Below are 14,875 nucleotides of genomic sequence, written 5' to 3'. Positions count from 1 at the left end.
AGATTTAGAATGCACGAAACGGCCCTATATTTTTATACAATTACACATATGCCCCCAATACTTTTTGATTGATTGTACTAGCCCACTATTAGAGGATTTTGATTGCTCCTTGTCGAAACACAACTAGTGAGGTGTTAAATAGTAAATACTCTTTTCTGTCAACATGGTAAATGCTAAATACTTTGAACAATTGAGTCAGATTTATTAATTTATATGCTAATTAAAATTAATAGATTCTTAATAAAAATGTAGTGTTTTGAAATTTACAAAACAATCAACCTGATTTAAAAATGATTTAAATGCTCAATACTTTGAACAACTGAAATCTACAGCTATATACTTATTAAGTTTATCTTCAAAAGAGAACTTTCAAATTCTTTTCAAATATTGCAAGTAAATTGCCTTAAAATTTTATTTTCATTCTTAACTGACTGACTAGAAACCAGAGATCTTATAAATTTCGATTGAATTAACAAGGAAAACAGATTCAAAAAGCAAAATCACAAAGTCAAATATAACAAGTTCAAACTCACAAAACATAGACAACAAAGATATGGAGCTTTGTAAGACCAATCTAATTTACTGTAAAGTTCTCTCGTTGATCATATGAAACTTGTTACAAACTCAACGCATTAAAGAACAAACAAGATGATTTACAAATGATCAAAAAAATTAGGAAATAGTATATGTTACAAAGAGCCTCTGTGTACACCCACATATGTAAGCAATATCACCCAATAAGTGAGCCAAAACTTTGATGATCCAAGGAATAATGCTTCAAGAGATCCCAATGGTCTTACCCAAAAGCCAGAGAACAAGTGACATTTCAATCCCAAATATCGTATGAAGAGTACTTCTATCAAGTGTAAACCCAAACACTGTGATTCCTGCTTTATTATTCTCAAAGTAATTCACTGCAAAGTCCAAACAAAATTTGTAAAAATGAGTATAAATAACTAAAGATGTGAAGTAAATATATGAGATTTGGTTTGTATGCAGAGTAGATTATGTTACCAAGAGCTTGTCGTTTTTGGAATGATATGGTGCTATAAGCATAAGCAGGGATGAGATCATTGTTATCAAAATCATCTTCTTCGTCTCCATAATCCTCACTGTCGTCTAAATCTCCAGCATCAACATCTGTTGCATAGTACCCGTGTCCGCTTGATCTATCAACTAACCTTGGTGTCTCTCCATCAACTGTCTCAAAGGACTCTATTGTCGCGCAGACATGCCACTTGGCTGCAAGGCAAGTCACTGCCTGAGCCTTGTGTGTGATCTTTGAAGCACTTCGTAGTAGAATGAGCAGCGCAGTGAGTAGCGTCATTGAACATAGCTAAGATAAACACAAGAGTTAGCAAAATTTGTCATCAAGATTCTATAGAAAGTTATAAAAAGACAAAACTCACTGCGAGTTCTCCAGCTCGGTAGATATTCAATTCAGCATACGCCTTAGTGGTGATAAGCAGAGAGTAAAACTGACTTCCAGTGACAAGAATCAATGACAACAATATGAAGGTTCGGTATCTGTGGCTGATGATTCTCAGGTGACGTCTGATGCGGAGATGTTCAGACAAGATGGAACCAACGTCTGAATCCATCTGAAAGACCTGAGCAAAGTCTTGGAGCCTAAGGATCTGAAGATGACAAATGAGACGGAACAAGACACAAACCAAGAAGATCACGGTAGTACGGTAAAGCCACGAACAGAGCTCCATAACACAAGCGACCGTATCACTCAAGATAACGTTACCGAGGAAAGGAATCTGAGAAGCTCCTGAAGCGTACCACCAGATCTTGTATGAACTCATCGCTAAGAAACAAGGTGTGACGAAATAGGAGAGAATCTTAACCGATCTCTGCATAAATTCAAAACGATAAATTCAATAAACGAAGCTAAAATTTCAAGAAATCAAATCAAGAATGCAAAAAAAATAAAAAACTTACGTTGAGCTGATTGGTGTATCCTCTTCGAACAGTCTCGCTCTCGTCCCAAAGCTTATCGAAGAAGAGGAACCGTCGGAGACCATACTTGCTGACGAATCTCGAGAGACAGATGAAAGAAAGAGCAGCGAGGCTGCTTAGAGAAAGCTGAACTACGGAATCGTACGGCCTCGAGTGATGACTGTCGCAGTCAGCGCAAGCGAGCATGAAGTGAGACGTGGCGGGAACCACGATCGTGAAAACGACGAACATGGACCAAGAGAGAACCGCCGTCCAGGGGCTGGACTGATCCACGCACATCCATCTCAGATACTTCCGGAAACTCTGGAGCTCGTCTTGCGCGTGTGAGACGCAGCGCGTGAACTTGCTTTCACGGTTGATCAACGGCTCTCGTCTTCCTCCTCCTCCGTCGCCTCCTGCTGCTGTTCCGATGTCGATGTCAGCCATGGATGATTAATATAATCAAGAAGCTTCTCTGTTTTTTTTTGTCTTCCAAATGCGATCTGATGACGCGGTTAGAAGCAGAAAGGACAGAATCAGGAACAGGTATAGTAGTTGAGGTTATTTATAGACAATGATTGATGCTTACGTGGCATTTTTGACAACTCATATAGACACAACTGCAAATTGTAAACCACTTGCTTATGATTACATCGCGTCTCGGTGTGGAGCCAAAGTGTAAATCTCAGTTTAACAAACGAACTTGTGTTGTTGAACCATTTGTAAGATTGACTTTGGTTTCGTAATCAAACAAAAAGAAAATGTAGTTATGTGTTCATGAAAAAAATCATGATTTGACAATCATGGGACACGTGGTATTGCTGATAGAGTGAAAAATATGTTTACTCCAAATATAGAGTTATTTGTTTTTTTTGTTCATCACTCTATTTTCTACTCTAAAATAGAGTATCATTGGAGCAAATTCAAACTCTATTATAGAGTTACTCTATTTTACAGTAAGCCATTGGAGATGGTCTTACGAAGATTTTTAATTTTTTATAAAGTTTTTTTTTAGCCAATGTTATTATAAACATTGAAGATTTTTAATTTTACAACCTAATTTTATAAATAGTTAAATTGTATCTTTTTAACTATTAAATTATATCTTGAACAAATAGTTACAAGCAGATGTGGTAGACTAATGGGCATAAATTGGTTATGTTATGCTCCTAAAACATTATGTAAACATGATGTTTATGCTAGCAGGAGACTAAAGCTCCATGTATAAACTCTTCCTAATTTTTTAAATATATATACATATAAAAAAAATTAATTTTTACTATTTGTAACAAAATTGATGTAATCAGTTATTTTTCAGATATTTGTCCACATTTCTAAGATTTCTTAGTTTTAAGAAATGAATTTATTACAATATACATATAAAAAAATTAATTTTTACTATTTGTAACAAAATTGATGTAATCAGTTATTTTTCAGATATTTGTCCACATTTCTAAGATTTCTTAGTTTTAAGAAATGAATTTATTTGTCTTTTATAGACTACAATTTTTATTATTATCATTTATCGGCGGACAAATACGTGGCGATTAAAAAGTATTAGAAAAATATGAAGAGTTGAAAGAATACAAAGATGCTAGTGAACAAAACAGGCTGTAGGACAGCGACATGTGATAGGTCATGTTTAAGCCGTAGATTACGCAAATAACCGTACCTACGGCGCCACGTATGTTGTTAAGCTGTTCCAAATCACCATTAAATTAATTTGATGTCTAAATAAATAAACAAAATATAATTAGATCAAACTCACCTAGTAAACTCTCAAATTGTCTCCTTAACTTTTGATTATACGACTACTTAAAGATTTTTTTATAAGTCCCGGCGGCATGTTTAAAGTTCATTGGAAGGATGATGGAATCTATTTAGAAGGCACTAGAAATGAATAGAATTAATAATATTTTACAGATTTAAAAGTATTGTCTATTTTTCGAACAATTTATGGGCTTGGTTTTTTATTGCTTGTGACCTTGTGAATGGCTACCCATTCATGTCTATGTGGTGGAATTTTTTCTTAAAAAAAATAATACTACCAAGTCAAGACAGAGTTTAATATATTCGCAATGATTTTTCTTGAAATAGAGAGGTTGTATCTATTTTCTCAATGGTTAAACACGTTGAAGGTTTTGATTAAAGATTTTCTATATTCAAGAGTAACGATTGTTACGTATATGATTCTTTAACTCTAATACAAACTATGATATCATCATGTTTCATTTGCGTTTTCTTGCGAGTATATGTTACAAACAATTTAATATACACGAAAAATGAATGAATTGTATCGACAGTTTTGTGGTAAAGAGACAATTAGCAGCTGAAAGACCTTAAGAATTAACATTTTCAGTATGTCATGATCAAATCCGGTTCTATGTAGTTGGACACCAAAAGCATAAAAAAAAAAAATGCCCATAATACCATTGCACCAGAAGCTTTTGCTGCCTTTTTAACTTTTTAAATAAAATTCGGGCAACCTAACGTTTCATGAGGTTTTTTAGTCCAGCCCTGATAATAATTTCTAACATTTGGCAAAAGCAGAGACTGTAGAAGAGGTAAATTTTGTGACGAAGCCGCACACAACGTACAAAAGTAAAAGAGTGAAAACGGGCCGGCATAAGCCTTTATGGGCTGACAGAATTTCTGTCACAGAAACATAAGTCGTGCCCGGAACACGCAAGCCACTAACTCACTAAGTCATTTCTAGTATAAAAATTGTGTTTAGACATCTTTCAGACGTTGTCAGAAATTCTTACTCCAACGGACAATTTAATAGTTTATGACTAGTTTTGTTCTACATCTTCTCAAGGATTAGCTGATAATATATTATTTTGATGGTTTAGATAAGAAAGAATCTATTGAAGATTATGATTTAGCATATGCATGTTATATAAGTTATTTGAGGAAATATCTGAACAATTTTAAAGTTAGATGAAGCTAAAATGTAAAACCCAAAATATTCGATCCTACACTAAAACGTAGCCATTATGAGAAAACTCAAGTTTTGAACCCCTCAATTCTCGAAAGGCTACAACAGTAAAGGAACATACTTTTTGACTAGAATTTCGAACCCCCACAAGAAAGAGAAAGTGACTTGAGAGTTGAGGTAGGTTCAAGTAATAAATCTTTACAGTAAATTACAAGACACATCATGGCTTTTTACCTCAAAACGGTAAAAAAGGAAATACAAAAAAGCTCAGTCTTGCTTCAAACACAAAAGATTCACTGTCTGAATCCGTAGCAGAGAAGTAAAGTAGATACCAAATCTGGGACAACTCAACCAGCAAATCTTAATCAGATAGTCAAAACATAATTCTAAAACCCAACGGCATTTACAGAACGGCATCACCTCAGCCACCAAACTTTAACCTAATGATTTGGCCTTTGCCCATTGAGCTTTTATCAATCACCCAACTCACTCACCGCCCATTGACCATGCCCATCTCCATTCATTCGATTGGGTACACGAAAGGAAAAGTCTTTCTTGTCTACCTGCTGCAACTAAAAGGCTGAATGAACAAACTTCAGGCTCAGCACTAACAATGACAATGAGTATTCCAACTTCTTTCTTCGAATCACCCATCTTAGGTAGCAAAGGAGCTTCATCATCATTCTGTTTTCAATCTTATGTGAAGCCATTCAGATCTTCTGTGTACGTCCCTATATCTCAAATCACAAGCACCACTAAATGTATCAAGATCAAAGACAAACAAGTGTTTGTGTTACAGAGTAAACTGTTTATTAAAATGCAGCATCATACTCCAAACCATAAGCACATCAAGGATACTCTATTTGAATCATCAAGAATCATCATCAGCTATAGAATGTTACAAGTAACAAAGGGTTGATCTTTATAAGAAACAGACAAATGAAACATAGATCTGGTTCTTACAGTAACAGATCTTACACACAATCTCTCTTTTTATATATATCGTCATCATCTTCATTGTCATTGTGATTCACAAACGATGATAATCATCATCGCGCTCACTTTCTTTTTAATTCCTTCTTTTAATTTACTTTCAATATAAGACCAAAGGAAAATTAAAAATTTGAGATTTCTCTTTTTTTTTTGTTGTTGTAAATCACGGATGCTTTTTTTTTCAATACCCACAAATCAAAGACGTAGATCGGTGCAGTGGAGATCATCATCGAATAAGTCAACGCCATCCAACGGCGGAAAATTAAGATCAAACTGAAACGGCGGTTTCCTTCTCGTAGACGACGAAACGATGTCGTCTCCATCATCAATCACCGACGACGACGAATCGCAGTCGCTGTGGCAATCCTCCGGAGCCACCGGCGGAGTCCGCGGATACCTCTTCGCGGCGGCTAACGGCTTCGCCACGGAAGAAGACGGTCTCTGCCCGCTGAACGATTTCACGGTGCTGCTCATGCTGCTGCTCGCCGGGCGGCTGATAATCTGCTGCTCGCCTCCTCCGCCGTATAACCGGTGGTCCATGAACGGATCGATCTGGCTCTGATTCGCCGATCGAAGATTCTGGTGATAGAGTGGTTGGAGAGGGGAAGACGGAGAGCAGTCGATCGGGAAGTTGGTCTTGGCCTTGGGACCACGGAGGTTGCGAGCGGCTTGATCGTAGGCGCGTGCAGCTTCCACGGCGGAGTCGAACGTGCCGAGCCAGACTCGGGATTTCTTTAACGGATCGCGGATCTCTGCGGCGAAACGGCCCCATGGTCTCTTCCTAACGCCTCTATACCTCGGCTCCTTCGCGGATCCGTTGGCGGTTACCGGAAGGGCGGGTGCAACGGCGGAGGAGACTCTCCCTTTCCTCATGGTTGGAGAAACCAGAAGTAATGTGGTTGAGAAGAGATCTGTCTGAAGAAGAAGAAGATGAAGATGGAGGAACAAGGGTAGCAGTTGGAAAAACAAAAAACTCTCTTACAGCATAAAGACATTTTTAAAAATTAATATATTATTATTTTCTTTTTAAAATTATTTAAAGAGTTTTTATTGTTTTTTTTTGTAATAACAATAATTTTGTGGTTGGAATAGTTTTTTTTCTTCTTTCTCTACCTTCCAACCAGACCGACCAAATCGTTTTAACTTCGATTCTTTTTCTTTTTTGCTTTTAAACTTTTATTCGCTGTTTATTTATATTTATTGTTCGAAAATAATAATTTCGATTTTTCGGTTTTAAAAATAGAATTTTGAAAGTCTTGAAAAGAGTTCACAAGAGATATGTCTTGAAGAAAGCAAAAGAGGGTAAGCACTTGCTCTCTCTGTCCTGACCCTGACCACAACCTATCGTATTATAATCTTCTTTGTTTATTAATTTTTATTATTTTAATCGCCTAAAAAGACCAAATAGTCTTGGCGTAATTACCAAAACACCCTCGGCTATTTTCTTGAATTTAAAATTATAACAAATTCTGAAATTATGAAGTGAGGTCTTCTCCTTCCTTGGGACCCTACACGAAAACGAGACACGCTCTCCCGTGTGAAAAGTAAATGATTTTGAGGAAATTCATTAATGCAGAACACACACAGCTTTGCTGTTCGTATAAACTGAATCGTCTCTCTCATGTTGAATCCAAAACACAATTATAGAAAAATAATCAACATTGCTCATCTTTTAAATACCTTGGTTTCATAATAACCTACTGAGGGATTTGATGAGTAGTTTAAGGTTCTTTCTTGTGGCTTCATCGCCTGTGAATCCCAGAATATCTGAGCTTATGCTCTACAATGAAACAATCAAAACACCATGTTAAACATTTACTTTAACTTGTTTGAAGCTCTTACTTTTACTGTCAGATGTTGTTGAATAATAGTAAAGTTACCTCGACGTTCTTCAAAGTGTAAACCAGAGTGTATATTGACTTCTGGATTAGTTCTGTGTTCTCAGGTGTCATAATCGACGAATGAACCTTTCTGCATTGTTAACGCAAATGTATAAATTAATAAATGTAAACTCGTTGCTGTCAAGAAGAAGGTTTACATTCTCATAATCTTACTACCAGATTATCTAACCACAGATTCATCTCTCAGTCAGGCAGTAGTAGTATGTTAACGAGCTTTGACATAGATAGATGCTGGATAGATGTGATCCTACTACTGCTTTAAAACTTGCTAGAGACAAGGTTCCACTCCATCCACAGACTTTCATTAAGTGTGATAAAAACAGCAGACTTTGGTTTCAGAAGATAAAAAGTCAAATAAGATCATCAACTATTCCAGATTGTAAGACCGTAGATCAAATCCGACACTTCATTTGACATGGAGCTAGTAACTAAGATAGACACATCTACGCAAAGCTGTTTATGGTTTGGGGTGAATCTTGTTCTAAAGGGTCCACGAATAGAATGTTTAAGCCACAAAATGTAACAAAAACAGAGATGCAATTCAAGGGCATGGGGTAGCTCACTTGATCTGTGAACTTCCTCAGAAGACTATCTAAAGTGGCTTTAAGGATGTACAATCAACAATATATTATACCTATAGACCAATCTTAGTGACTTCAGAGTCATTACCTCATATCGTCAGAAGCTTGGGTAAGGCTTCGAGTAAGACACTCAACTTCCTTAAGCAAACCGCTATCACGAAACTCAGAGAGCAAAGGTTGAGCATCTTCAGCCATGGCTTGAATCTGTGACATCAGTACACCAAATCCCAACCGGTTAAGCATGATAATACATTTTTTCCCTCCAGTAAAGGGTTACAAAAAACTACTCATATCACCTTTCTGAGCAACGGTTTCGCTTCTTCAATAACCGACGCCGCTCTCTCAGCAAGGGTATAAGCATTGACAACACCAATCTCCTCTACTTCACGTCCAATGCGAGTGAATATTCCAACTAGTGCATCTAAACTCACTCCTTGCTCTCCCTTTATCTTCTGCCTATCACAAACAATCAGACCTTCTCTACCACATTCCGGATGCAAAGGCCCAACGGAAGGTTCCGGTATAGGATTCCTCGGCGTAATGTCGATCATAGTTTCCATCAAAAGACCAGACTGATTCACCTCAACCAATGAGTTCTTAGGGATAATGATCTTATCATCTTCAATCTACATAAACACAACAAGACCCTAACATAAGAAACTGACAAAACAAGACTCAAAAGAACCAACCAAAAGCCATACCTCAGCAACAGCTTCAATGTTCTTCAAGGAAGGATTCACACGGATAACAGTACCAACAGTCACACCACGGATCCTAACCGGTGTTCCCGTGCAAATCCCAGAGGCTTGACTAAGCTCAAAGACAGTCTGATATTTCTTGAACTTGGCCCGCATTTGAAACCCTCGCAACCAAGCCCAGCTAAGAGCGAGAAGTGTAGCACCAGAGACGATAAACAAACCAACCCCACCTTCCCAAACACTTCTCTTACCAAACCCAAAATCACTCAGAGGTTTCAAAGTCTGTCTCCATATGTTCCTCGGCACATCCAACACAACCGTGAGAGGACTCTTCCCTTCATCAGACGACGGCTGACCATGTGAATTGGATGCAGCTCTGACCACTAAGTGTCTAGTTCTAGGTTTAGGTGGGAGATAAGGAAGCCCACTGGGAGAAACTCGAGGGCAAGCCATCATTGAAGAAGATGGCATTAGTGATGAGGGAACTTGAATTACAGGGTTCCCAATCATCTTCCAAAAACTAAGTTCCAATTCTTCCGAGCTGCAGGGGTGTAAAGGAGATTGTTCAATTAACCAGGGAAACAACAAAGAACATGTGAATTGCGTGGAACTTTTAATTTATTAATCGAAAGAGGGAGATGTACCTGGTCTCGGAGTTAGCTTATTACCGGAACTGCTGTCGTGAATCTGAGAATGGCTTCAATGAATTGTTGCTAGGAAGATTACACACAGACGGAAAATCCCATGTGTTATTTTTACCTTATTAATAAAAAAAATCGCCGTAAAAGTACTTTAATGATAATAAAATTTATAATTAATTAACTAATTCCAAAGTGTAAAGGGTGTTGTGGAAAGACAGAGGGGCAGTTTGGTCATAATAAAGTATACACTGAACTGAACTTCGCTTCCTTTATCTATGTACTGTTATGCTTCGCCCTTTGGAAGAGCGGTAAGGCACAAGTGTTTACTGTTTACTTTCGTGTTTGACAACAAAATGGTGGAAAAAAGCTCAGAATCAATTTATTCAAAAAGTTCAATAACAACTCTTCCTCAGATAGGTCGATTAACGTAATGTTAAGATCAACAAACCAAACACCATTATGTTCTTTGAAGTAACATCTGCTAAGCACACAAACACACTCAAGTTTCAGATTTTATTTATTGCTGGGTCCTTGAAATGATGATACGCATCTTGTGTCACAAGCTTGATATTCAGTTCACTAAAGGAACTTCTACCTTAGACCAATCTTATTACCAACCGACAAGCAGTAGCTTCAGAAGAGCCATTCTTATGAATAAACCGTTCTTTGCTTGTCTGAAGTAGGCAGCCCTTGGATCAGCGTCTACATCTGGAGTTATCTACTCGCACAAAAAAAAAAAAAATACAGAGAGTGAAAATTGTGTGGCGGTTCATAGACAGAAACAATGAGAAAAGGAGAGGCTTGTATCAACTTACTTCATCCAATCTCGGTAAAGGATGCATGATAACAGCATTTTTCCGCATCACTCCCAACAGTGCCTTGTCTACGATATACTTCCCACGAGCTGCTTCGTAAAGGTCAAGCTTTCTCCAAATCGCTCTCTTTGGATTCGGGTTTGGTAAACTACGTCACACTTTGATGCTACCTCCATTAGATCTGAACTTTCTTCCCATTCCACCCCATTTGCTGTCAAATAGTCTTTTATATCATCCTACCATCCAAAATAATAAACCAAAGGATGTTATCGACTATGCCATTTTCTTCAAACAAGCAGGGTGAGAAGTGTAGTAACACTAACCTTCATCTTAACAATTTCAGGAGAAACAAAGTAGATCTTAACGTCTTTAAATTTGGCAAGTAAGTACGCAAGGGACCGGACTGTCCTTCCATTTGCAAGATCACCCACCAAAGCTACACTGATGCCATCTAGTTTTCCAATTTCACTTTGGATGGTATAGACGTCCAAGAGAGCCTTCACAGAAAAACAATAGAACCAGACATCAGTAAAATGTTTGTTTTTAGGAAAACTAAAACACTTAAAGGTTATGATGAACACAACAGACCTGAGTGGGATGCTCTCCAGGACCATCACCTGCATTAATAACAGGTATATTTGCAGTAGCTGCAGCTCTTTTAGCAGCACCGCTTTCAAAATGTCGCATCACGATTATATCTGAGTAACCCTCCACCGTTCTTATGGTGTCTGAAAAAGCACCCCCAACAAATTTACAATCTAAACACATATCAACAGTGTCACAAGAGTACCAATTAGATACCTTCAAGTGTTTCCCCTTTAGCAGCAGATGAAAACTCTCTGGCGTTCTCAGTGGTCAAGACTTCTCCTCCCAAACGTTTCATGGCGGATTCGAAAGAGAGCCTGGTACGTGTAGAAGGCTCGTAAAAGAGGGTAGCCATTAGATAGCCTTTGAGTAATTCACTCTGAGAAGAGCTCTTTTCTATCTTCTCCATTTCTCGTGCAACGTCGAAGATAGCACTTAGCATCTCCCTGTCAAACTGTTGCCCTTCAATCACATCACTGAGTTGAAACTTCTTCCCAGCTGTAAACAGTTCCCTCGTCTCAACTTGCATAGCATGACACCTGATTCCTTGGACCGGAGTAATCTTCCCGTTCAGATTCCAAGTAGCATTATTCTTGGAATGTGTAGTCAAACAAATCTTTGAGCTTTCGAAAGGCGTCAAGAGATGGTTTCTTGGGAACTCAATGCTACGAGGAAAAGCCGAAGCCCCACAAAGTGTAGTTGAAGTAAGTGATGATGTGATAGACATTATGCTTAGATACACACTTCCAGAATCTGCAAATATTATATTGGTTTGCTTGTCTTACATATCACTTCAAAGGAACAAAACATGGAGAAACGAGAAAAGGAATCATCAAATGTAGCAGTGATGAGCATACTGATGTTTGGTAATCTCTTTTTTTTTTGTAATAGAAGTAACCATGCTTTCACATTTGTACTATACAAATTACTATAAACTTAATTAAGATGATAATATTATTTCTATCATCATAATCTGAAACTAGGTAATCAAAAGCGACCAGCATAACAGAATTTGAGGAATTTAAAGGAAAAGAAACTTGGCACAGACCTTAAGGATCGTTTTAAACCAGTAGAGAAGTGAGACTGCCCCCTCTATGTATAACGCCGGGAGAGAAAAAGTTAGCTTTTTTTTAGTCGGAGAACTGACGGCAGGAGCCGGAGCGTAGGGTTATAGATATGAATTCGAGACGTTTTTGGAATAGCGGAGGGAAGAAAACGATTATGTTTATGGGCTTTTAAGGCCCAATAGGTTTCTTATTCTCCTCCGACGAAGCCCAATTAGATTGCTAATCAAAGTAATCATGGTATGACCGACCACCGGTCAGATTGGATTCTGGTTTATATATTTTTAGTTAATTAATTACAGTCTTACAAACAAAAACAAAAACTCAAAATTTACATCAACATCCTACCCTAAAACTGAAGAAACCCACTAAAGAATATACACCACGGTCTCATCTATTAGTCAACCTCTGGTATGCTCTGCAAAACCGGTTTCCATAACCGGTGCTGGTTGCCTTCTTGATTTTACGATCAATATCAGGCGCTGCATAACCGGTTAAGTCATGGACGTTGACTTTATTAAGTAAATCTTGGAGTTGCTTCCTCGTGAGCCTGATCTTGATCTCATGGTGAGGTGGATCACATGATTTACTTTCTCGTTTAACATTTACTGTTTTTCTAGCTTTGGTGGAGGTCTTCTTGGAGCTATGATGATGATGATCTTCTTCATCTTGTGTGATGAAATCATCCCAATCTTCACCAGCCCAGTGCATTTCTGACTCATGTCTTAGACAGTTCCCCATTCTTTCCTTTTTCTTGTCTTTAGAGGTAAGTGTCAAGTGTGGTTTAGAGATGATTTATATAAGACGTAGGTAGAAGGTGGTGGGATTTTAAAATCATATAAAAAGAAGAAAAAGATTAGATCAAATGCAACAAGAACATATACTATTTGCCACGTCTGCTTTTATATGACTTTCGTCCTACGTGGACATGTGTTTGTTGAACTCAACATGACCAGCTTTTGTCATTTTTTCACTATTGGCGCTCGTCCACCCCTTCACGTTCCATGTGTCTTTTCTCGGCTCGTCGGTCGGCTTGGATATTTTTGTTGATCTATAATTTTTTATTTTCTAGTGTGTCGGTGAAGATGCAAAGCCCATGATAAAGGGAATAATAGAACAAGTGTGATAATTGTATTACTTACCTAACGTGACGTCTAACGAAAACAGAAATAAACACGAAAGTTTGTACTGCACATAGCTAAAGAGAAACATGTAAGCATGAATATATAATGACAAGATCCAATCGTCCATTTCCATTGTCCAAAACTCCCGTATTTTTCTTTTTTTTTTTTTTGTTTGAAAAAACCGTATTTTTCATTATTTGAAGGAAACCTATTTGTATATGAACAAAATTTCATTTATCAGATTTTCTTTTGCATGTAAAATATGTAACTAGATATACCAAATAATGTAACTCATCTAATGCATTGACTACCCAAAACTTAATTTGTCCCTAATTATTTATATTTTTAAAACTGCGTTCATGTTTTTGTTTAAGAAAATTTTAATAAAACAAAATCTATTAAAATGTAAATCTATAACATGTTCGTTAACAATAAACTACGATTGATTATAACTTATAAGATATCTACCATAACACTAAACATATGAAATTTGATAATTTAATTATAGAGGCGTTATTTATACACAAATTAAATCAAATTAGCAATTTTAGAACTGGATGGAGCCGAGCTAGGAGGAAGCCGAGTGAAGTGAAGTGTGAACACGGCACTTGGGAGGGATTTTCAGAGTGTGAACGCAACCAAAGGGAACAGAATCTCTGAAGCCAAAGATGCCACCCAATTTTTCAATTACTCGATTAAGCCACAAGACATTGAAATTATTATACACATGCACGTCTCCCCCACCTTTAACCCCATAACTTACTATTGTTGAGGTCAAAAATGTTACTGTTGTTTATTCGTCCATTTACCCCTTTTTACAAATGGTCTGTTTATTTCTTACAAATTTTATTGGTAATAAGTGAATTAGACATGCCAATTTTTTTAAAAACCGATCCTAGCAAGCTGAACAAACATCTTTTATATTTATTATTCATGGAAACATATCAATTTTTCACATACCAACCGATTACCCTACAAATATTTTTAATATACTTTCAAACGTAACTCAGCAACTGATATATACGAAGAATTATCATTTATTTAAAGTCAAAATCTCAAAGTTGTGCTACATCAAGCTTATCACACTATACTACTATACTACAACTAGCTTTTTGTGTAGAATATATCGACTAAAAGCTCGAAGTTGGTGTTGCATCGAATTTATCCTACTACTAGTAGTAGTTTTGTTTTCCTGTTTTATCGACCACTCCATAGAGTCAAGAAATATTTTTCTAATGAACATGAATTTAGATCAGTGTGTGATATTGATCGATTTAGTTGAAGTGAGTGTGGGTTCTGTTTCCCTTCTTTTTGGTCGCATTATGAACCTTTTTTTTGGTTAAATGATTTGCATGTTGGCTTTGAACTCTTTTGGCTCATTTTGGGTCTCGATCTTCGTCCTTCTTGATCTCTCGAGAATGGCTGAACCCATTTATGAGTTGTCTCGCTCCTTGTCATTTACCAAAAGATTTGATCGAGTTTTCTTATCTCTCGGTCTTACTTCATCTCGACGTCTCGTGATGTTTCTATCTCCGTCACCCATTCCCGGTGGTAGACTTAAGAACTGAAATTGTTCTGTCTCCTGGATCTA

The 14,875-nt window shown here is 37.2% G+C and overlaps 3 protein-coding genes, 1 non-coding gene and 1 pseudogene across 5 annotated transcripts; all 5 read right to left on the bottom strand.

The window, feature by feature from the left end:
- Positions 1 to 583: 583 nt before the first annotated feature.
- Positions 584 to 2,497, bottom strand: LOC106357506. The gene is made up of 4 exons (XM_013797166.3): positions 1,948 to 2,497; positions 1,410 to 1,859; positions 1,015 to 1,336; positions 584 to 914 (listed from the first exon to the last, which is right to left on the bottom strand). Exons 1-4 carry the CDS (start codon positions 2,389 to 2,391, stop codon positions 778 to 780), a joined length of 1,353 nt encoding a protein of 450 aa, XP_013652620.2. The 5' UTR covers positions 2,392 to 2,497; the 3' UTR covers positions 584 to 777.
- A 2,563-nt stretch (positions 2,498 to 5,060) lies between these two features.
- LOC106354875 (ethylene-responsive transcription factor 7-like) lies at positions 5,061 to 6,961 on the bottom strand. Of its 2 annotated transcripts, none has more exons than XM_048772397.1 (2): positions 6,064 to 6,961; positions 5,061 to 5,619 (listed from the first exon to the last, which is right to left on the bottom strand). In XM_048772397.1, the coding sequence occupies exon 1, from the start codon at positions 6,746 to 6,748 to the stop codon at positions 6,071 to 6,073; it is 678 nt and encodes a 225-aa protein (XP_048628354.1). In that variant the 5' UTR covers positions 6,749 to 6,961; the 3' UTR covers positions 5,061 to 5,619; positions 6,064 to 6,070. The 2 variants fall into 2 exon arrangements, with proteins under 2 accessions (XP_048628354.1, XP_048628353.1); XM_048772396.1 differs by having other exon boundaries at positions 5,061 to 5,613.
- A 463-nt stretch (positions 6,962 to 7,424) lies between these two features.
- Positions 7,425 to 9,841, bottom strand: LOC106357503 (protein TRIGALACTOSYLDIACYLGLYCEROL 2, chloroplastic). Its single transcript, XM_013797164.3, has 6 exons — positions 9,700 to 9,841; positions 9,059 to 9,596; positions 8,654 to 8,983; positions 8,446 to 8,561; positions 7,756 to 7,846; positions 7,425 to 7,655 (listed from the first exon to the last, which is right to left on the bottom strand). Exons 2-6 carry the CDS (start codon positions 9,563 to 9,565, stop codon positions 7,563 to 7,565), a joined length of 1,137 nt encoding a protein of 378 aa, XP_013652618.1. The 5' UTR covers positions 9,566 to 9,596; positions 9,700 to 9,841; the 3' UTR covers positions 7,425 to 7,562.
- Positions 9,842 to 10,050: 209 nt separating this feature from the next.
- Positions 10,051 to 12,259, bottom strand: LOC125597984 (annotated as a pseudogene).
- Positions 12,260 to 12,428: 169 nt separating this feature from the next.
- BNAA05G18720D lies at positions 12,429 to 13,277 on the bottom strand. The gene has a single exon (XR_007332116.1). It is a non-coding gene; the product is annotated as an uncharacterized BNAA05G18720D (transcript).
- Between the last annotated feature and the right edge of the window lie 1,598 nt (positions 13,278 to 14,875).

Source organism: Brassica napus, unplaced genomic scaffold (genome assembly GCF_020379485.1).
Source record: "Brassica napus cultivar Da-Ae unplaced genomic scaffold, Da-Ae ScsIHWf_160;HRSCAF=290, whole genome shotgun sequence".
Lineage (NCBI taxonomy): Eukaryota > Viridiplantae > Streptophyta > Magnoliopsida > Brassicales > Brassicaceae > Brassica > Brassica napus.
The sequence above is the reverse complement of the archived record's forward strand: the minus strand, read 5'-3'. Positions and strand labels throughout refer to the sequence as shown.

Excerpts from the sequence above, each read along its gene's own strand:
- LOC106357506 (XM_013797166.3), bottom strand. The coding sequence starts at position 2,391 with ATGGCTGACATCGACATCGGAACAGCAGCAGGAGGCGACGGAGGAGGA. Across the intron at positions 1,337-1,409 it reads ACCGAGCTGGAGAACTCGCA|CTATGTTCAATGACGCTACT; the intron begins GTGAGTTTTGTC and ends TGTTTATCTTAG. Across the intron at positions 915-1,014 it reads CCAAAAACGACAAGCTCTTG|TGAATTACTTTGAGAATAAT; the intron begins GTAACATAATCT and ends TGGACTTTGCAG.
- LOC106354875 (XM_048772397.1), bottom strand. The coding sequence starts at position 6,748 with ATGAGGAAAGGGAGAGTCTCCTCCGCCGTTGCACCCGCCCTTCCGGTA.
- LOC106357503 (XM_013797164.3), bottom strand. The coding sequence starts at position 9,565 with ATGATTGGGAACCCTGTAATTCAAGTTCCCTCATCACTAATGCCATCT. Across the intron at positions 8,984-9,058 it reads ACATTGAAGCTGTTGCTGAG|ATTGAAGATGATAAGATCAT; the intron begins GTATGGCTTTTG and ends GTGTTTATGTAG. Across the intron at positions 7,847-8,445 it reads CAAGCTTCTGACGATATGAG|AAAGGTTCATTCGTCGATTA; the intron begins GTAATGACTCTG and ends TTAACAATGCAG.